This window comes from Artemia sp. Qi Xiang Cuo, chromosome 18, assembly GCF_049724085.1.
Source record: "Artemia sp. Qi Xiang Cuo chromosome 18, ASM4972408v1, whole genome shotgun sequence".
Lineage (NCBI taxonomy): Eukaryota > Metazoa > Arthropoda > Branchiopoda > Anostraca > Artemiidae > Artemia > Artemia sp. Qi Xiang Cuo.
The window spans coordinates 11,771,609-11,794,670 of NC_142811.1; the positions used below are offsets into that span (position 1 = coordinate 11,771,609).

Genomic DNA, 23,062 nt, shown 5'->3' on the forward strand with positions numbered 1-23,062 from the left:
CTCTCACTTTTCTGATCCCTCTTACTTCATTTACAGATAATGAATTAAAACAAACTTTCCGAAAAATATATTTTTAAAGAAAAGTAAAGGCCATTTTAAACTTAAGCTCAGCAGATACAAATACCTTTTAAAATTCAAACGAAAAACGACCAGAAATTACTATTAAGGAATAAGAGAATGCCATAACGAACCGAAATTAAATGAACAACCATAGCAAAAACATACAACAAGTAATAATATAAATGAATAAATAGATCTCAAAGCGAGTAATGCTTAGATTGAATATGAAAATCAAGATTAAAATGAAAAAAAATATTTTCCTATTGAAGTATAAATGAAACTTAAAACGAACAGAAATTAAAATAACAATCAGTGCAAACAAACATAAGATAGATATTAATGAAAATTAATAAATAAATCTTAAAACGAGTAAACTTAAATTGAATACGCAAATCAAGATTGAACGAGTTAAAATAACCACAAACAAGATTTTGTGTATCACCTCCTTCCGTCACTATAGATATTTAAAAACTATAGCGTTATTGGCGTTTTGCTGAATAAATAGTTTACTATATATATTTTCTTTTGTACTTGCTATTGAAAATAAACATTAAAATTATGGCCAAATTTGAATTAGTGAGCTTTCACTAACAAATATTATTCTACATCAAATATTCAGTTTAATTTACTAGTTCTTTTTAAAGTTGTTCAAGACGAATATAGTTTCCCTACAAACAAGTGTTTGGATACTGCCTCCTTACCTAAATGTAAATAAAAACCAAAAGCCTACTGCGTCATTGGCGCTTAACTGAAAACGGATTATATTACAAATATTTTCTTTTCCAGTTCTTAAAACATTGAAAATAAAAATACAATTACAGTGAAATAAATTCTTGAACTGATTGATCTTTAAACAATTAATATCATTATACATCAAATATTCGATTGATGTCGTTTATACATTCCAAGACTGTTCAAGACGCATATAGTTTTCAGTAAAGCGCCAATGACGCAGTAGGTTTTACACTTTTAGAGTGAGAGAAAGAGGTCAAACCCAAACTCTTGATTGTGGTGATTTTTGTTCGTTTCAAGCTCGATTTTCATATTCAATTTAAGTTTCACTCGTTTTAATATTTATTTATTAATTTACATTAATTTCAATTGTATATTTGTTTTCACTGATTGTTTACATTATTTCTGCTCGTTTTCAGTTTCATTTAAGCTTAAATAGCAAATTATTTTTTTTTTTGTTTTAAGCTTGATTTCAATATTCAATATAGGCATTACTCTCTTTAAGATCTATTTATTAATTTATACTATTAATTGGTTTATGTTTTTGCTATGATTGTTTATTTAATTTCTTTTCGTTTTGGGTTTCGTTTAATCTTTAATAATAATTTCTGGTCTTTTTTAGTTCGAGTTTTAAAAGGTATTTGTATCTGCAGATCTTAAGTTTAAAATGGTCTTTACTTTTCTTTGAAAAACTTATTTTTCGGGAATTTTTTTTTAATTAGTTTTTGTTCGTTTTTGATTGCAAATAATTTCAAGTTTTTACAAATTTCTTATTCCAAAATCAGATTTAAAAAAAAAATCAAATATTCATCCAAGTATCAAAACTGATATCAAAGTAACAATATCAAAGTGAAAAAATGGGTTTGTGTCAACTTCGGAGTTTTTATTATCTAATGTTTGAACTATTTTTAACAAAATTGCTATCTCCAAATTTTCATTGGGTGGGTTTGGGGAAAAAGGGCTTGGGGGGACTAGATTAACCTGCGGTTTCTTTTGATTCTTTAAAAACGAACTAGAACTTTTTATTTTCAATCAAATGAGCCCTCTCTGAAGTTTATAAGAGCATCCCTTCTATAAAAACCATATATATATCCCCAGAATATAACTAACAACGCCTGTCCCTGGGCCCTGGGGGGTTGTGTCGATCCTGGAGTTTTAATATCTGACTATTTTTAACATAATAGTCGCCTGAAATTTTTATCGGATGGGTTTATCCATCCGATAAACCCAAAGGCGTGGAGGACAGGAGGGGCTAGTTGCCCTCCGATCTTTTTCCACTCTGAAAAAATGAACTAGAACTTTTAATTTCCATTCAAATGAACCCTCTCTGAAGTTTATACGAGCATACTTTCCACAAAAACCATATATGCCCCAGAGAAATACTTACAACGCCTGCCCCGGCCCTGTGGGAGGGGGGGGGTTATGTCGACACAGGAGTTTTTCTTATCTGACCTTTGAACTATTTTTAACAAAATTGCTACCTCAAATTTTTTATCAGATGTATTTGGGGAAAAAGGGATTGGCGGGCCAGTTACCCTCTGATCACTCTTGACTCTTAAAAAAGGGACTAGAACTCTCGATTTCCAGTCAAATGAGCCCCTTTTGAAGTTTATACGACGACTCCTTCTATATGAAGTGCCTCTGGCGAAAAAATAAATGGAGTGTGATGGAGGCTAGCTGCCTTTTAATCACTTTTGACTCTTAAAAGTGAATTACAACTTCAATTTCCAACCAAATGAGCCTTCTAGAAGGTTTGTACGAGCATCCCTTCCATAACAACCATACATGCCCTGGGCATAACTTACAACGCCTACCCCCGGTCTCTGGGAGGAGTGGGGCTGTGTCAACACCGGAGTTTTTTGTTATCAGAACTTTAAACTATTTTTAACAAAACGTCTATCTCAAAATTTTATCTGATGTATTTCGGGCGTGGAAGCGGGGGGGGGGGCTAGTTGCCCTCCGATCTCTTTTGACTTTTAAAAAGTGAATAAGAACTTTCAAGTTCCAATCACATAATCCCAAATATACGATCATCCCTTCCATAAGAACTATATATGCCCCTAGAGCATTGCTCATAACGCCTGTCTCCGTGCCCTGGCCGGTTCCGTCGACACAGGAAGTTTTCTTGTCTGACCTTTGAATTATTTTTAATGAAACGGCTATTATAAAAAATTTATCGGATGGGCTTGGGAAAAAGGGTGTGTGTGGGGGGGGGGCTAGTTGTCATCGTATATCTTTTGACTCTTAAAAATTGAACTAGAACTTTCAATTTCCAATCAAATGAGCCCCCTCTAAAGTTAATACGAGCATCCCTTTCATAAGAACCATATACGCCACAAGGACAACACTTACAACGCCTATCCCCCGGGCTCTAGGGGGCGTTTGTGCTATCTAAGTTTTGAACAATGTCCAAAATACTGGCTATCTCAAAATTTGTATCGGACGGGTTTGGGGAAAAAAGAGTGTGGGGGAAGGGGCTAGTTTAACTCTCTTGACTCTTAAAAAGCGAACTAGAACTTTCAATTTTCAATCAAATAAGCCCTCTATGAAGTTTATACGAGCATCCCTTTCATTAGAACCATACGTGCCCTTAGGGCATAACTTAGAACACCTTCCCCTGTGCCTTGGGGGTTCTATTGACACGGGAATTTTTCTTGTCCGACCTTTGAACTATTTTTTAACCAAATGTCTATCTCAAAATTTTCATCAGATGGGTTTTGAAAAGGAAGACGTGGGGGGGGGGGGCTAGTTGCCCTCGGATCTGTTTTGACTATTTAAAAGTGAGCTCGAACTTTCAATATCTAATCAAACGAGCCCTCTCTGAAGTTTATACGAGCATCCCTTCCATACGAGCAATATATGCCCCAAGGCATAACTTACAACGCCTGCCCCCGGGCCCTGGAGGGGTTTTGACGAGTTTTTGTTATCTGACTTTTGAGCAATTTTTAACTTAATGGCTTTTTCAAAATTTTTGTTGGATGCAGTGGGGTAAAAAGGGGCGGGGGGGATAGTTGCCCTCCAATCTCTTTTGACTCTAAAAAACTGAACTAGAACTTTCAATTTCCAATCAAATGAGCCATCTCTGAATTTTTACGAGCCTCCCTTCAATAAGAACCATATATTCCCCCAGGGCATAGCTTACAACACCTGCCCTCAGGCCCTGGCGGGCTGTTTTGACCCCTGAAGTTTCATTACATGGTCTTTGAACTATTTAAAAAAAGCTCTCTCAAAGTTCTTATCGGATGGGTTTGAGGAAAAAAGGGCGTGGAAGGGGGGGGGCTAGGTTCCCTCCAATCACTTTTGACTCTAAAAAGTGAACTAGAACTTTCAATTTCCAATCAAATAAGCCCTCTTTGAAGTTAATACGAGCATCCCTTCCATAAGACCCATATATATCCCCAGGGTATAAATTACAACGGCTGCCCCCGGGCCCTGTTGGGTTGTGTCGACACCGAAATTTTTGTTATATGATCTTTGAACTATTTAAAAAAAAAATAACAATTTTAAAATTTTTACTGGATGCATTCGGGAAAAAAGGTTCGGGGAGGAGGTGGTTACCCTACCCTCCATTATCTTTTGACGCTTAAAAATTGAACTAGAACTTTCAATTTCCAATCAAATGAGCCCTCTCTGAGGTTTATACAAGCATTCCTTCCATAAGAGCCATATTTGCCCCCAGGGCATAACTTATAACCCTTGCTATTTAAAAACTATTTAAAAAAAGCTTTCTCAAAGTTCTTATCGCATGGGTTTGAGTAAAAAAGGGCGTGGAAGGGGGGGCTAGGTACCCTCCAATCTCTTTTGACTCTTAAAAGTGAACTAGAACTTTCAATTTCCAATCAAATGATCCCTCTTTGAAGTTAATACAAGCATTCCTTCCATAAGACCCATATATATCCCCAGGGTATAAATTACAACGGCTGCCCCCGGGCCCTGTTGGGTTGTGTCGACACCGAAATTTTTGTTATATGATCTTTGAACTATTTGAAAAAAATAGCTATTTTAAAATTTTTATTGGATGCATTTGGGAAAAAGGGATTGGGGGGGGGGGGGAGCTGGTTACCCTCCAATATCTTTTGACGCTTAAAAATTGAAATATAACTTTAAATTTACAAAAAAAAGAGCCCTCTCTGAGGTTTATACGAGCATTCCTTCCATAAGAGCCATATTTGACCCCAGGGCATAACTTATAACCCTTGTCCCTGAAGACTATGTGCGGGAGTGTCCTGCTCAAACATATCATTTCCAGAACTTTCAACTACGTTGAACAAAATGGCTATATCAACATTTTGATTGGATGTGTTTGGGGAAAAGGTGGGCGTGGAAGGGATGTCAGTTGCCTTAGAACCACTTTCGACTATTAAAAAGGGAACTAGCAATTTAAATTTCCAATCGAATGAGCCCTTTCTGAAGTTTCTACGACAACACTGTCTATACAAAACCTTAATTGCCCCCAGGGCATAACTTACCACCCTTGCCCTCAGGGCTGTGGGGGAGTTGTCATCCTCAAAGGCCTAATTTCCAGAACTTAAAACTATGTTTAATAAAATGGCTATCTCAAAATTTTTATTGGATGTGATTGAGGAAAAAGTGAGCATGAGAGGGGGGTTAGTTGCCCTCCAATCACTTTCGACTATCAAAAAGAGCACTAGCCCTTTGAATAAAAACCTTATATGCCCACAGGGCATAACTTAAAACTTTGCCCTGAGGGTTGTGGGGGAGTATCCTTCTCAAAAACATATTTTCTATCTGGAAATCAACTACGCTGAATTAAATAGCTATCTCAAAATTTTGATTGGATGTGTTTGGGGGAATGATGGGTGTGGGGAGGGGGGGATAGTTGCCCTCCAATCACTTTTGACTATTAAATAGGGCACTAGTCCTTTGAATTTACAATCGAATGAGCCTCTTTTGAAGTTTCTACGACAACGCCTTCTATAAAAACCTTACACGCCCACAGGGCATAACTTAAAACCCTTGCCCTGAGGGTTGTGGGGGAGTGTCCTCCTCAGAAACATATTTTCTATCTGGAAATCAACTACGCTGAACAAAATGGCTATTTAAAAATTTTGGTTGGATGTGTTTGGGAGAATGATGGGCGTGGGGGGGCTAGTTGCCCTCCAATCACTTTTGCCTATTGAAAAAGGCACTATCCCTTTCAATTTCCAATCGAATGAACTAGTGTTGAAGTTTCTACAGCAATGATTTCACAAAAACCTTATATGACCCCAGGTCCTAACTTAAAACCTTAGGCCTGAGGGATGGTGGAGATTTTTCTCCTCAAAAATACTTTTTCTATCTGGAAATCAACTACGCTGAACAAAATTGCTATCTCAAAATTTGGATTGGTTGTGTTTGGGGGAATGTTGGGCGGGAGGGGGGGGGGCTAGTTACCCTCCAATCACTTTCGACTATTAAAAAGGGCACTAGAATTTTCGATTTCCAATCGAATGAGCCCCCTTTGAAGTTTCTACGACGACCCTTTCCATATGAAGTGTCCATGGGAACAAATATAAATCATAATAAGACATTGGAGCCGTTTGGCTTTTACTAAAGGCAACGCTATAGCGTTTCCTCTGATACTATGTTACAGGTTCAAACCTCTTCATGTTTCCAGGTTAAACCCTAGAAATATGAGTAGGGTACACATAGTGACTCAACAGTACCTTCCTAAGTTATATAAGTGGCCCTGGATTCATTCCTAAGAATTTTATTTACCTGACTCAAAGACTTTCAAAGTTGGCGAAAAGCCACTAAACTAGAATTTAAGCAGATAAGATTTTAATTTCTGAAAAATGGCTATCATAAGGCTAGAGGGATTTATTAAATCTCGATTTAGACTTTCCACTTGTTAATTTGACTTTGATCTACTAAATCTACTTCTTCTTACAAGGTTAGAAATTCTTGAAAGACGACTGGAGGGGTGAGGCAAGGCACAGATTACAGAGGTCATAACGGCTAGCAGTTGTATCTTTTGCACTCAAATAATTTAATTTAAGATTTGTTTTTTTCCAAGACAAATTTTCTAGTATTACCTCATAGAAGAGTGAAAAAAAAAAATTATTTTTGCTAAAAAATTAGCAAAAAGAGTGATATTCCCTGTCCTTTAAATGAAAGAATACAATTAGGTAGAGAGACGGAAATAAACACTAAAGAATGCAAATTAGCAACACTGGTTCTTTGCCCCTGGCCCTTCATTGAGCAGTCTTACCAAGCCGCCTTGGATCAGTCTTCTCATCCCGGTGAAGCTTTATCGGTAGTACCCGTTCTGTCAAAGATGTCATCCGTAAACCATAATGGGAAAGTTTATCTGGTGTTGTGACCAAGTCAATGCGATCGATCTAAAACGCAAGTAAACTTCTCATGGAATTCTCTTACGGTAAACTCTCTCTCTCTGATTATCCAAGTGATTTTCACTCAAGGGATTGTACCTTCCTCGTTTTGAATTGGAGATGTGACTCCCATTTTATAATGAAGAAAAATCCGAAGTTCAGTGTACATCATTCCAGAGCACCGTGAAAGTTCTTCGAATTACTGTTTTTAAAGGAACTCTAAGAAGTTTGCTATACTATTGCACACCAGTTCAGCAACAAGTGAGAGGCTGGATGTGCCAATGCCTTGACCGTTGTTGCTAATGTCTTGATTGATGTCTAGCCTTCATGAGAGCCTCGCTTTGGTCAGAATCGACATAGTACGAGCATTTGACTCTCTGATCCCTGCAGTGAACTTCTGAAGACTGATAAACGTGAATTAAATCTAGCTGTTATTTGTTCTCTCCAGAGTCTGTATTCCAAATTACGAAACCAACTGAAACTGCCTCCTTACAAATATTTGTTCCTCTTCCTGCGAACACGACTTATTGCATTTAAGAAAGCAGCCCGTCAAGGAACAATCACCTCCCCCTTTCTTTTTTGAAAACTTAGGTCCTTGTTGCTCAAAATATGTGCCAATCTTCACTGGTTCTGTCTTCTGTTAACTTGTCTTTGGTATGTTATGTTTACAGTATGCTGAACTTTAGTCGAGTTCTTAGGTGAATAACCGAAATTTTAGAAATCCTAGAAGCTGAGTATGTGGAAGTTGGACTTCAATTCAACTCGTAAAAATTGGATACTGTCCTATATAACGGGAATACTGATTCCTATGCTCCTACAAAAACCCTCGGTTCTAGATCTTTCTATCCCGTTGATCGTCGTATTTATCTAGGTCTGCCCATAGGCTCGTCACTCCACCACACCCGAAGACTTCTCCTTTGCCAGCTTAAACTACGAATTTCTGTGTCTTACGCTTCTATCGTTTCGTGCTAAGCCCAATCCAACCAACCGCTTCTAGCAAGCCCATACAACACTGCCACACCTCCTTACTTATTACACGTTACTCCCTTCGAGAGGTGCTCCCACTAAAACTGACCAGATCAAAATTAGATCAACATGTTTTCATTTTGCGAAGTATTTGCTTCACTTATACGCAAGTCATTACAAAATTCAAATTCGCTAATCCTGGCGTCATCGTTGCTTGACGGATAGCGAAGCAAAATGGAGAAATTGATTTACTCGGCTCGTCCCATTTGCTCATTCAGCGATTTTACTTGCATTTGTTTCGTATTTTTAGATCCCTTTTTCGTTGTCTCTCTCGGTTTAGTTGTTGTGGATTTGTTTCTTTTCTTCTTTTTTTTCTATGTGCTTCGTGTTGTTACGTGTTTAATTTGACGGATTTGTTAATAGATAAATATTTACTGTCAAATCAGTAAATATTTAATATTTTCTTCTTGACAAAAAAAAATTAAAAGAAAGTAGAGAGTAGCATTATATTTTTTTTATTATTATTATTTCCAAATTTGCAGCACTGGGTATAATAAAATATCTAATTTTCCGCTAGTCTTTTATCGAGGTTTTAGATGACTGTTGAATCTTTTTTTGAAAGAGTCAACACAGAAACTTTTAGCGATAACTTCCCCAGGAAGTTCGTTCCAGATTGAAGTGCAACGCCAAATGGAGCTAAGCTCGTAATGAACAGAAATTATTCTGTATATTAAGGGACGCCTATACCCATTCTACACCAAGCTCCGTACATAAAGTTGAGTTGTGCTAAACCGAAGGAATTTTGGAGTCTAGGGACATAAACAGTTGGTGACTGCGAGTGAATTTCGAACCTATGACATGTTAGGAACTTCAAACTGCGGAAAATAAGCTCAACTTCTTTTATTGGAAGCAGTTTAATATAATTCATCTAACAGGCGAAATATCAAAATCAGTTCCGGTTTACTTTTTGTTTGAATGAAACACTTTCACATTTGAAAAGAGCAAAACATTTGAATTGTTTTTGTAATTATAACTGAAAAGATACTAGAATCAGAAAAGTGTGCCTTGCACAAAAAAATTGCAAAAAAAAAAAAAATTACAAATTTATATAAAAGTCATTTAATCTAATTATATTTGCAAAATAATTCGAGGGTCAAAGGTGACCTGTCTACATAAAAAAAATTAATAAGAAGCAAAGCCAGCATGTCAGATAGGACAAAAAAATGATTCTATAATTATATTTTTTGCAAAAGCCCGCAAAACATATCAAATTTTAGTGTGATAGTGACTCAAAAACTACTCAAAATCTCAGAAGGGATAACTGCATAAAAAAATTAAAACTTACTGGTCTTGGTCATTTTTTTTCTTCCTCACATAGAACACAGCAGTACTAAAAAGTACAAAAATAATGAAGACGCAGGCTGTAGCAACTGCCACAATCATACTGTTGGATACATTAATGAGTGATTCAGATAATACTGATGAAGGCAATCTGGTATCTGAATTTGGAGGTAATGGAAGCTCCGTACCTGCAATATTCAATGTCATCAGCTATTTTATTAGGGCCGTTCTTTTACTCATCTTTGTGCTAAGATCTTACATCTTTTGACAAAGAACGCTTGAAAAGTGAAATCTTAGCGCTAAGATCTTACATCTTATAGCGTTCTTTTGCAAACGTCTTTCATCATTCTGCTCTGATCAGCGGTCTAAGAACAATGATGAGTTTATCATCAAAGTTCTATGTTCTATTGATGAGTTTACCATCATTGTTCTATATGGTAGAAAGATGGCGTCTTTCATACTTTTTGCTAAGATATAAATGAGCTGTAAGATCTTAGAACAAAGATGAGTTAAAAGAACGGAAATCTTTACAGAAAGATGTGAGATCTCAGATGTAAGATCTTAGTGCAAAAGAACCTGCCTATTGAAACCAATAATCGCAGAAAACCAGAGCAATCAGTTTCCTAGAAAAAATCGTTACAAAATTTACTCAAAATTTGCTCTGCTTTTATTTCGATTATCCCCGCCTTGGAAATCCTGATTGGATTATCCGTGTTAGGTTTAAAACCAATCATTGAAAAGGATTTTAAACCAAGATTAAATTTTTTTAGCCCCTAGTTATTTAAAAGTAATCTTTTTGGGCCTCAATTATCTCTCTTGACTTTCTGCTACACTTGAACAAAAAAATGTTACTTATGCTAAGCTAAGCCGTAATTATAATCCGAAACATTTCAAAACACTTCTTTGAAAAATAAAAGTTCATTTGTCTGTCCGAATTTTTTGGCAATGGTCTATTACTTTTGCTTTTACATAAAGGAGGGTAACTTTATTCACAAAAATCCATTTTTCCTAGGTTCAAGGAATTCACATCTGTTAAAATCTAGAGACGTTATTGCTAGTTAAAATGCTAGAGACGTTATATGGGCATTTCTTCCGTAAGGGGGAGGTGGGACTAAAAAATAGAACTATGGGATATCCATAGATAATTTAGAACCATGCGAAGAGCAACTTTTAGGTTAGGGGGTCAGGCTTGGAACCCTAAGTCTAGCTCCTCCTAAACGCACAAGTGTCTGACAGCAGCTTAATCAAGACTGTTCAGCTTTTATTAAAGCCTTAGAAACTAGCAGTAACAAGTTCTAACTTAAATATTCTAGAATCCGTGCCTCTTATACTTAATATGCTCAGTAGCTCCAGCCTAATAACAATTTTGCGCCAAGAATCTCTTCAGCATAAAAGAATAAAGAATTAAAGATAGTTCGACATAGAAAATGATATGTGAGTCAACGTAAGTAAAAATATGTCAATAGAAAGAGTTGTCGTAGAAACTCCAGAAGGAGTTTCATTTAATTGGAAACTGGAAGCTCTATCCCTTTTTTAAGAGTCAAAAAGCATTGTAGGACAACCAGTCCCCATCCCACGCCCATCAATTCCCGAAACACATCCAAACAAAATTTAGAAACATCCATTTTGTTCAGTATAGTTGAAATTCTAGTAAAGATGCCTTCTACGATGTCACCCCCCTTCCCAACAACCCTCGCGACAAGGGGCATAAGCTCTGCAATTCAATCATTTTCTAAATCTAGTATTTGTTACTGGGAAAGCTGGGCATTTTGACCTTTGACTGTATTAATTTTAATGCAAGGGCGGATCCAGGATTTTCTTTTTTTTAGGGGGGGAGGGCGCAAAATAGGTTGATCCGAAAAACTTGTGTTAGGAGCAAGTTTAATTAACGCAAACTTGCGTTATTTAAGTAAATTACACTATTTTAGACTACGGTAGGAGGGGGGGGGGTGCGTACCCCCCTCACCCCTGGATCCGCCACTGTTTTAATGTATTCATTTTGAACATCCAAAAAGGGGAATGGTCAATGGACCAAAAAGGCAATATTTGCAAACTACTGCTACAACTATTACAACTACTACTACTATTACCACCACTACTACTACTACAACTATAACAATTGCTTCTGTAGCGAGTACCACCAAGGCTGAGGGTATTGAGGTGAAAATTTTAGGAAATGTTGAGGAAAAAGTTAAACTAAATAAAAACATATTATGTGCATACAGATTGCCAAATGGGCATATCAGGAATATGGTTGGAACAGCGTACCATATCAGACTGAATTTTTACTACTTATACTACTATTACTACTACTGCTGCTACTACTGCTGCTACTACTGCTGCTGCTACTACTATTACTACTACTAACATTGGCTTAGCTTTAGTAGCAGTCGTAGTAGTAGCTGTTGTCCTATATATTCCTAAAGCTCTTCCCAAAAATGTTAGAAATTTTCGTTTATTCGACGTTTTAATGATAAATTATAATTTTTTCGATTTTTTTCTTATTTTTTAATAATGAAGCATAAATTATACTCTGTGTTTTAGAAGGTTTAGGAGATGGGTTTCCTACTCTGATTTGCGCTATTATTTTTTGTTTTAAGTTTAAATTGATTATTAATTTTAATTTCTTTTCTCTTTAAGATTTAAATTTTCATCCGTAGCAATAACTGACACTTTATATTTGTTATGATTCTTTGTTTTAATTTATGTTTGTTTTATGTTTAATTCAATCATTTACAGCAATGCCTGTTCGGTTTGGGATTTATTTATTTATCCACACATTAAGCATTATGTATCCATGCATTAAGAAATATTCATGTTAGCTATATATCTTGTATGGACCACGTGGTTTTTCAGGATTGACTGCGCCACCACAAGGCATTACTCCCTCTGTAACTGGGAAGCTAAATCTATAGCTTTTGACACTTTTAAATTAATTTACTATCTAAAAATTTTCAGTAAATAGCAACTTTGGTTTAAAATCGTAGTTTGGTGCCACGAAGTGGCAGAAAATATCACTTTCCGTGGCGCAATCTTTTTGGTAACTTTAAAAAGACATTAAACTTTTAATTTTCATTGAAATGGGACCTTTTCCGATTTTCTAGGACCAATGGTCTGGTAAGATTACCCTTCGGAGAAAAAAAAATAAACACGCAACTGTAATTTGTCTTCTGGAAAAAGAAATGCAAAATTCTAGCTTCTTAGATAGGAGCCTGAAATCTCTTCAGTATTGTTCTCTTATATGCTGTGTCTAATGATGTTATTTTCATTAAGACAACTTGCCTGCTGGGGTTGTTTCCTCCTTTTTGTAAAATCCGGCAACATTTCTCAGGCTCGCTGCTTTTGATGGATAACATTAAACTTAATGAATTTTATATACTTAGAATCTGTTTCCATACTTTCGCTTGTTTATTGTTTTCAAGTTTCCTTTTTTTAGCTTCAGTTACTCTTTTCCCGAGTCGCGTCTTACTTATAGTTTGTTACCACAAAATGTTTGACTTCCCCATTCCTGCATTCTAATCTCAATTGAGATGTTAGGTCAAAAACCTTTAGTTGGACAGGGACACAAAAAATTCTGCTCCCTAGCCCCCAACCTTAAAATAAAAAATTTGAAGCTCCCTTGTCCCCAACATTTTGAAAGTTTCGAACACCCCTCCCCCCAGACTTTTCCTAAGGTTTTGCAGATATATCATTAAGAAAACCTGAATGCATATACTGGTTACTGGAAATGGTTACTAGAAGATTTCTGTGATAAAATAGATCCCTGTCAGTATGGATTTATCAAAGAATGTAGCTCAGTACATTATCTCATCAAAATTGTGGAAGAAGCCCTGGAGCATCTATAAAACAAAGATGCATTTGCAGAAATACTGCAAGCAGACTTAGAAAAGGCTTTCGACAAATCAAGCCATCCGGATATTCTTGAGTTATTGACAGATTTTAGACCTTTTTTTTAATTCGGATAGTTTATATTTTATTTTACACGGACGGCAACAGTGTGTTAGTGCTGATGGGGTACAATCGACTTTTCTTTAGGTTTTCTGTGGAGTACCCAAGGTACCAAAACGGGACCTGTTTTATTTTTAATACTATGTAACAAAATTGCGACTTGGCATGAAAGCAGAGCGAAGTTTGCAGGTGATGTGTCATTGCTGATACTTCATAAACTAGGATCCATGATTAGTACGGATGGCATAATTTTCCGTTTGGAGGCTGACTGAGAAGAAAAACGGCTTTCAATTAATAGGAAAAAGTCAGCATTTAAGAGTCTCGTTATTGAAAAAAAAGTACATAGTCAAAGTGATATAAATGTGCCAATTGTAAATAATATGACAATTTTAGGTGTGGTTTTTTAATTCAAAAATGTCATCGACGGATCATGTAAATAATTGTACTAAGAAGGCGATACTAAGAAGATATAGCGTTGCGTAATCTAGTCACAATTCGGCGATTCGGTTTTAGTCATTTTTCACTGTTGAATTTTTATAAACTGTACATTCGGAGTATTTTGGAGTATGTTTGTCCTGTCTGGCATCTGGGGCTAAGTAAAGAGCAAAGAATTGACCTTGAGAATGTGCAGGACCGAGCTACTCGCGTGATATTAGGTCTGGAATTCACGAATTATGATGATAATCTGAAAATCCTAGGCCTAGATGGACTTGATGCCAGGCGACACCAGCTTACAATGGCCTATCGACAGAAGCTTTTGGAATCAAAGAGGCATCGAGATTTGCTCCTTGAACCGGCAAGAACAGGGTGTAATACAAGGCACCAGAATAAACTCAAGCCTTGTAAGCGCTAGGCTACCAATCAATACAGATTGTCTTATTGACAGTATTTTGTATCTGATTTTAATAAGTCAGTGGCAATGAAGAGCCAATATTTAAGTTATAACGTGTCCCATTTCTCATTATTTGACATAATAAATTAGTATCGCATCGTATCGTCTTTCGATTTACTTCTGCAAGCTCCCCTCAAGTTGAAATTCGAGGTCTATTTGGCCCTCCAGCACCCACTGGTAACTTCACTTACTAGAGATAATGCAGATAGCCTATTTTCATTGTCCGAGTACACGTAGTGGCTATTGATCTGTATTGCTACTTCACTGGGAATCGATTCTAGTCCCATAAGGACTAGTAATGCTAAAACTTTTAGGTAGGTTGGTCCCTTCCTCCATGTAAAAATTAATGACTAGCTTCTCCCCTCACCCGTTACGTCTGAAAGTTTAACTGATCCCCTAAGCCCTTCCTGAAATATCGGAGATACGCTATTTTGATACACATGCTGTATTTTGCGTTACTATACTGCTCAACCGTAAATGAGAGCTACTGAGAACTTCAGAGTTCTCAGTGGGGCCTGCCCCAGGCCACTCAGCGCGTCCCCAGGTGGCGGATAGGGAAACGCCCTGCAGATATGTAGAGTACCTCATGGGTAGTGAGGCGGGGACCAAGGGAGGACCCAGTCTCTGGGGGTCTTGAAATATTGCTGGAGCACCCTCGTCTGGGGGCCTTAAATTCAGACGGAGGAGGAGGATGACCCCTCTAATGTGCAGTGGGCAGGGTCCATCAGCGCATGGATACATCCCGTCAGTCACAAATCTTCCCCCAGCAATGGGTTAAATTGCTGGTGTTGCAGGACACCAAAAGGGTGCACTATCGGTAATAGATACAGTCGGCCCCTGCTAGGGACAGAGAGGAGTGGTTTACCGCTGTCCCGAAGCCAGCCAAGAAAGCCGTTCTTTAATTTTAATGATGAATATGAATACGAATAAGAGATCAAATATGAAAACCAGTGCTACCGCGTCCGGGGTACCTGACAATAATGCGTTAAGAGATACCGTGTCCGGGGCAGCCGACAACTCGACACCAGTGAATTGCACGAATATATCTACGTTGACAATTCCAACGCTGGAGTCTATTGTTTCTCCAAAAATAACTATGTCAATAGGTACCCTCAACACTAGAACCCTCTCTAAACAAGGAAAACAATAGACCTACTGCTATGAGAGATAAAACAGTACAACTGGGACGTTCTCGGTCTTGCCGACACCCATGTTCGAGTCTTTGGTGAAAAGGAACACGAAGATGTTGCTTTCAAGAAGTAATGATCAGAAATATTAAAAAAGTGTAGGTTCTCCATAGTCTAATAAAGCTATAAAATCTTTAACCTCCATAAACCCAGTCACGGACCAGTGCATCATGACCTACCTATAAGGTTTACATACCAACCTGATAATTATCCAAGTATACGATCCGGATTCCAACAGAGACGACGAAGAGTCTGAAAACTTCTATCTCCAGCTTCAAAGTCTGGTTGATTCTGTCCCTAAAAAGGACATAATCTTTGTCATTGGTGACTTCAATGTCATTGTCGGAAAAAACCACACAGGACACGAAGATGTAATGGGCAAATTTGGACATGGAAAAACGAACAGAAGAGGAGAACGCCTTATCGAATTCTGCAGAGACAGCGCTTTAGTCATTACAGAAGAGGAGAACGCCTTATCGAATTCTGCAGAGACAGCGCTTTAGTCATTACAAACACACTGTTCAAGCACAGACCTGGCCGTAAGACATCCTGGACCTCACCGGATGGAAAAACTAAAAACTTAATAGACTATATCCTCGTGTCTAGACATTGGAAAACGTCTGTCCTAAACACAGTCACGCTAGCTGGTGGCGACTTTGACAGCGACCACTCGCTTGTCATGTCTAAGTTCAAAACAAGACTTAAAACAGCATCAAAGTTATCTCAGAAAACCCCCAAGTTTCGAGTAGATCTACTGAAAGACGAAAACACACGTATGAACTATATCACCATTCTATCCGAAAAAATTTCTGAGCTCACGTCGAGATCTCCACCTATCCTGTCTAAGGAAGATATTGACAACCTGGTGACTAGCAGCACAAATATCATATGTGATGTAGCTCATTCCACACTGGGTACCCAAAAAAAAAACATTCAAAAACCTTGAATAACAGATGAGATCATTTCACTCTGCGACGAAAAGCGCCAACTCACGAGCAAGTATGATAAAGAAAGTAGGGACCAATAAAGGCAACTCAAGCGAAATGTGGAAATATCCATCAGACGTGAGCATCGTACTTTTATTGAAGAAGTCTATTATCAATATGAATTAGCCATCAAGAAAGAAGACCCCCACTACATGCTTAGAAGATTACGAAACTTGGCCAAAAAGAAGGGAATAAAGGTGTTCTCCCTTCTCGACGAACATGGAAACCAAATACAATCCACAGACGGAATCCGCTCACGATGGAAAAACCGTTTTAAAAATAAACTGAATCTAGACATCCACCCAGACCCTACAATTCTCAACACTTTCCCTATTACCTCTACAGATCCAAGTCCTCCCCCTCTTCACTCTGAAATAGAAGCAGCTATCAGAGACTTGAGAGCGAACAAAGCTGCCGGCCCCGATGGAATCCAGCCCAAACTACTGAAAGTAAACTGCAAACCACTCCTTGACCTTTACCACAAAATTGCCACAGCTGCTTGGGAAAAATGTCACTTCCTCTCACCCTGGTGCGAAGCCACGATAATTCTTCTGATTAAAAAAGGCTCTAAAGCTGTCTACGACAACTATCACCCAACACGTCTTCCAGCCACGTAGCATAAATCCTCACAGGAGTCATGCTTGGGAGCATGCGAGCTACTTCTTCATTAGTCATTCTGGACTTCCAAGCTGGCTTCCGACTTAACAGATCAACAATTGATCAGATATTCCTGTTCGGCAGATCATGGAAAAGTACAGCGAACTTGGCCGCAGCATCTATCACCTTTTCATAGACTTTAAACAAGCTTTTGATCGGATATGGAGAGAAGGTCTATGGCACATCCTTCTTTCCTTTGGTATCTCATCCAACGTGATCTTGCTTAGCAAAAACATGTATGTGAAGTTCAGTAGCTGCGTCATGACTGGAGAGCGACTTGCCTATAGCTTCAAAACCTGTACTGGAGTCCTTTAAGGTTGTCTAATATCACCGGAGCTGTTTAATCTCTTCCTAACCGCAGCCCTTTCACTCACAGATTAACCCGCCCGGCACCCATGTCGGAGGAGTGGTGATAGACAAACTGGCATATGCTGATGACATAGTCCTAATAGCCGAGTCCCTTCAAGATCTACAATCTCAAGCTAACAGCGTTCACTCGTCCACCAACCTCTTGGTGGACGAGTGAACGCCTCAAAACGAATCAACACCTCAAAAACGAAAGCCATGCGCTGTTCACGCAAATTCGATTCACATGTAAACCTCAGCCTTCAGCTTGGTGAAGGTACCATTGAGTGGGTGGAAGGCTTTGCCTACCTTGGGAGCTTACTTACTTCTGATAACAACCAACTCAAAGACAGCAATAGATGCCCGGAACTTGCAAACTTCGGTCTTAAAGCTCTGATGCCCATCTGGAGGAATAAAAACTTAACAACAAGTTTCAAAACGAGACTCTTCTACTCCCTCATTATTACGATCTCCATCTATGCCTGTGAATCTTGGACACTTAAAACAGACGATCAACGCCGCTTAGCTGCCTTTGAAACCAAATCTCTGCGACGCATCGCTGGTGTCACCTTCCATGATAGAATCTTCAACTTCAAGCTTCTCCATAATCTGAAATTCAAATTTGCAATACTGGACAAAATAAAACTACAACAACTCAAATGGCTTGGACATACACAACGCATGGCTAGTACTCATCTCCCAAAAATAACCTTCGATGGACAAGTACACGGTTCTCGACCCAGGGGTCGCCCTCCGACGAGATGGAAAGAAAACTTTTCACCTTACAACCTGCCACAACTCTGCCGCCTGGCCGACAACAGAAGTACCTACAAGAGGCACATCAATAAACTGGTTAAAGAAGAGGCCCCAAAACGACCTCCAAGGACGGGTGGGACATAAGTCAAGTAAGTCAAGTCAACCGTAAATATATTTAGGTCCCATAGGCTCTGTCTAAAAACATCTAGCTAATTAGACACAAAACATTCTGTACCCCATCCCCCTCCTTTAGTGGAACTTCGAGGTTCGTTTGGTCATTCTACCATTCCCTGGAAGTTTCAACTTGATTCTCCGGCACAATCCTTTAAAATTGCAGATATTCTATTTCGTCAACCTAGAAATATATAATGTCTTTTGATTTACTTTGTTAATTAGAACTATATAGTTTCGAAGTCCCATCAGAGCTTATAGTGGGAAATATTTAGATACATCGAAGAATCTATTAAAGTTTTATTAATAAGCAATAACTTTGTTAAGCGGATTTCTATTTCTTAGTACTTGTTATCAAATCTGGCGACTCTAGTATTTAACTTTTTCTTTATATGCTTGCCCACCAATATTTGGCAATTTGAGAACAATAGGAAATCCGCTTCATTTTCGGTCCTTGTCTCTTGGGCGTCTGAGTATGATTGATATTCACATAGCGAATTTTTTCTTACAACAAAATTCTGTTTCTATTGCTTACTATATTGCTTATTTGAGCAGTTAGGACCAAGGAACAGGATTCAGCAATAAGTTCAGTTATACATCGTTCGTAAATTTTAATTACTGCGGCTTGAACTTACATTAGTTTTGCACCCGTGAGGAATTTTATAGCGTTTATCAAACACTTCGTGGTAACGAACTGTAAGTAAGGAGTGCCGAAGCTCAATAGTAACCGAAACTCTAAAAATGGAGTTTTGATAACTACAGATATAAAAACAATGGCTTATTTTGCTGATTCTAAATATATAAGATTCATTAAATTTAGCATTACTTATCAAAGACTATGAACCTGAGTTAATTTGCCTGATTTTCAAAAAAGGGGGTACAAGGCCCCCTATGACAATCATACCATCAGATTCAGCGTATTAGAGAACCCTACTGTGGACGTTTTAAGCTCCCATCTAAAAAAATGTGGAATTTAGTTTTTACCAGAAGAAAGATCACGGATGCGTATTTATTTGTTTGTTTGTTTGTTGTTTTTTTTGTGGTGATTGTATCAAACCAATAGTCCTAGAAAATCGGGAGAGGGCTTAATTGAACGGAAATTAACAGTTCTAGTGCCCTTTTTAAGTGACAAAAAAGATTACAGGGCAACTAGCTCCCCTCCCACGCCCTTTTCCCCCAAAATCGTTCTATCAAAATTTTGAGATAGTCAGTTTGTTCAGCATAGCTGAAAGTTCCAATAACTAATTCTTTGGAGATAACATGACCCCGACACTCCCTGGGGAAAGGCCTTTAAGTTACAAAATTTACCAATTGTTTACGGAAGTGTGCATACATTTTTCGGGCTGGGGGGGGGAATTTTCTGCTGCAAGATTTTTCCACCAAGAAAATTTTCCAAGGGGAGTGAAGTTTCCGGGGGTTGAACTTTTCAGGAGAAATTTTACACTGGGGGAATTTGCCAGAATCCCTATACGAAGGTCTTTTTATTTGTCATACTTTCTTTTTGTCGAATCAATTTTACGCGTGGAGATGCTAAGGGTAATTGTCCGTGGTACATTTCACTGGGATCGAATTGTCTAGAGGATCTTTCTGTGTAGAGGGGGATTTTTCCGTACAGGTGAAGGCGTATTTCCCCGCAATAATTAAAAACATACAAAATTAAATAAAAAAAAAGTTTTAACAGCAGAAGGTAAGTAGCCACATTAAAACTTAAAACGAACAGAAATCCTTACGTATATGAGGGAGGTTGCCCCCTTCTCAACACCTCGGTCTTAAACGCTGAATGTTATTTTATTTTCTTCTAATTCTTTAACATTGACTACTAAAACACAAGGATCATTTAAACAGAGCAACAAGGAGCTTTCTTAAGTACTAAAAAACTTTAGTGTGAAGAGTGAGGTGTTTTTTTTTTGTTTTTTTTAAAGAGAGTTCCCTGACAAGGAACGTACATGTGTAAGTTCCAAGCCTTTCGAAAACTTGGCCCATTCCCGTGTCCCATAACACACAACCTATGTGAACCATATGTTTGTTCTTCTGGGCCCAGGAAATGAAGCTTAAGTTTTTTTGGTTTTTTTTTTAGCCAATCAGACACCCAAGAGTATACATAGTTCCCCTTTACCACTGTGAAAATAATCGGCCAACAATTGGCAGTTTCTGTAATTTACAGCCCTTACACCAGGGACTGTGGAGTTTATGTGATCCACAAACCCGTTTTGATTGGACTCTTCGATTACACTCAATAAAATGGCTATTTCGGAATTTTAAATCGTTATCATGGGGGTGCATAAGGGCTGAGCGGCAAAAAATGTGTAAGAGGGGGCTGGTTTCCCTTCAACCTGTTTTTAATCCTGAATACGACACTAGAACTTCGTTTTCCAATCAAATCAGCCATCTTCTAACTTTCTACAACCACCCCTTCCATACAAAGTAGCGGGGGAAAGAAAAAAAAACACACGAAAGCCATAAGGCTCTTTACTATTGACAACCTCTGATAGTTTACGAATGCATTAAAAGTATTAATTTGTTATTTTTCTATAAATCAATATCTTAAAATATAACTTCTTTATTAAAAAGTAATAGTAGCCTAATAACTATATAAGATCTAAAGTCGAACCGAGCTACCAAGACTAAACAAAGAAAGCAATATTGAAAATAACAGGTCTATAGACAGATCATATATTTATTTTTATTTTTCATCTTTAATTTTAGATTTTTACTTATCTTTTTTAAGCGTTCAATTATTAGATTATTTCTCAACGCTTAAGACGCCTAGTTTAATACCGGCAAATTATTCATGTGATAATTTTGTTACTTAATCTTCTTCTTGCCAAAGACCTCTTGTTTTCTCAAGATTTCGTCCACTGGTTTTGGTTACTGGTAGTTGTGGTGAGAATAGTCAAAGTTGACTTGGTAAGATTAGTCATTTTGGAAGCAATAGTGGGGAGAATTGTTGCAGTAGTTGTTGGGTAAAATTGTCATTTTGTCATTTGATGTCATTTGTTGTCATAAAATTGTCATTTGTTGGGTAAAATAGTCATTTTGGAAGCAATAGTGTCGAGAATAGTTGCAGTAGTTGTTGGGTAAAATTGTCATTTTGTCATTTGTTGTCATTTGTTGTCATAAAATTGTCATTTGTTGGGTAAAATAGTCATTTTGGAAGCAATAGTGTCGAGAATAGTTGCAGTTTTGGGTAAAATTGTCCCGGGTGTCTACTTAGGGGTAATAATAATTAAAATAATCATGGATGGAGATTCTGCTTGTTGAGTCAGAGAGTTGTGGTTGGACTAGTAGTGATAGTCATTGTAGTAATAGTGATACTACGGATAGATGTTGTCTTCAAAGCCACTATTTCTATTCGGGGGATGAATACTTCATGTGAAGCTAAATTTCGTCACGTTCTTAATCTTGACGGAGGTTCTATATTGAGGTAATATATTTCTTATGGCTAAAATTGAATTGTAGGAAGTGGGCTCTTTCTTATCTACTGTGTGAATTTAGTACAAAAATCTGCACTCCAAGTTTATTACCCCTTATACCAAGTTACAAAGGGTCATTCATTATTTTTAAGGTCATTAAGTATAATTAATCTCTCATTCTACGCTGTAGAAGCTTTCGCACCAGTATAAGTTGAGTATTTACGATACGTTACGTTATCTTACGGAGCAAATTTTGCCCGTAACGTAAAATGTGCCAAGTAGACTAGGGCTCTACTTAGAACTTTACGCTACGATTGTTTATGCTACGCTATGGAAAAGTCAACATAGCAGAAACAAAATAGAATTTATTTATGAGCAAATAAAATAAATTTATAACAAAAATATAATAAATAAAATAAAAATAAATAAAATAAATTATTTATTTTCAATAAATAAAAAAAATTAATTTATTGCTGTGTTTTGAAAATAAATTCAAAAACTTGTCTTAGAAAGCATCTCATGCTTGACGAGAACTTGGATCTCTTTGTCAACTCCACGTTTTTACTTTTTGAATAGTTTGATTGCGATGATTGTGATGACTAAAAACAATAATTCGGGTGATTTTTTTAAAATGATATTCTTACGTTGGCTTAGTTTTAATCCTAAAGTGTTTAAGCATGAAAGGTTATACTTAACGTAATGCATCTTAACCACTTGTCATAAAAAATACGAAGGTTGTGTGAAACCTGCTTAGCTCTGTTCATATTTTGCTAAAAGAAATTATATTAATCAGAGAATTAGAATAATGACATTTTTTTTTTATTGTCATGCCTTTAACAGTCTGTGTTGAAAAAGAAAATGTCAGGATTTACAAGTCAGCAACAAATGAAATAGATATTAGGTGAGACACTCGTCAAAAATCTGAGATTATTTCCAATGGCACTTGTCTTTATCGACATGATGGTCTTGAATAGCTGTCAATCTGCCTCTCAAAGCGGAAATAATTTATCTCATAGAAACCAAAGGCCAAATCATCAGAAACATGAGTTCTACTTCTAAAAGACACAGGTGGACTCAACAACTTTGTTATAGTTCTAGTGTTTAAATAATTAAAATTTATACGACTTTCAATAATGAAATAACAACTTAAAACTAAAAAATAATAATTTATAAGAGTGGAAACTAACACCAGTGTGAAAAAATAAATCACCAACGCCATCCAGTATTTCGTGACTTTGTTTGACCAACAACGGCTGGATATTTTTCTTTTCAAGTG

At 37.3% G+C, this 23,062-nt stretch overlaps 1 protein-coding gene across 1 annotated transcript in view; it reads right to left on the reverse strand.

Annotated features, from left to right (window-relative positions):
- Positions 1 to 23,062, reverse strand: part of LOC148941206 (inactive tyrosine-protein kinase RYK-like) — a 180,381-nt gene that overhangs the window by 87,530 nt on the left and 69,789 nt on the right. Inside the window, exon 5 of the mRNA XM_089104119.1 lies at positions 9,436 to 9,619. Within this exon, the coding sequence (XP_088960245.1) occupies positions 9,436 to 9,619 (184 nt within the window). The remainder of the gene's footprint in view (positions 1 to 9,435; positions 9,620 to 23,062) is intronic.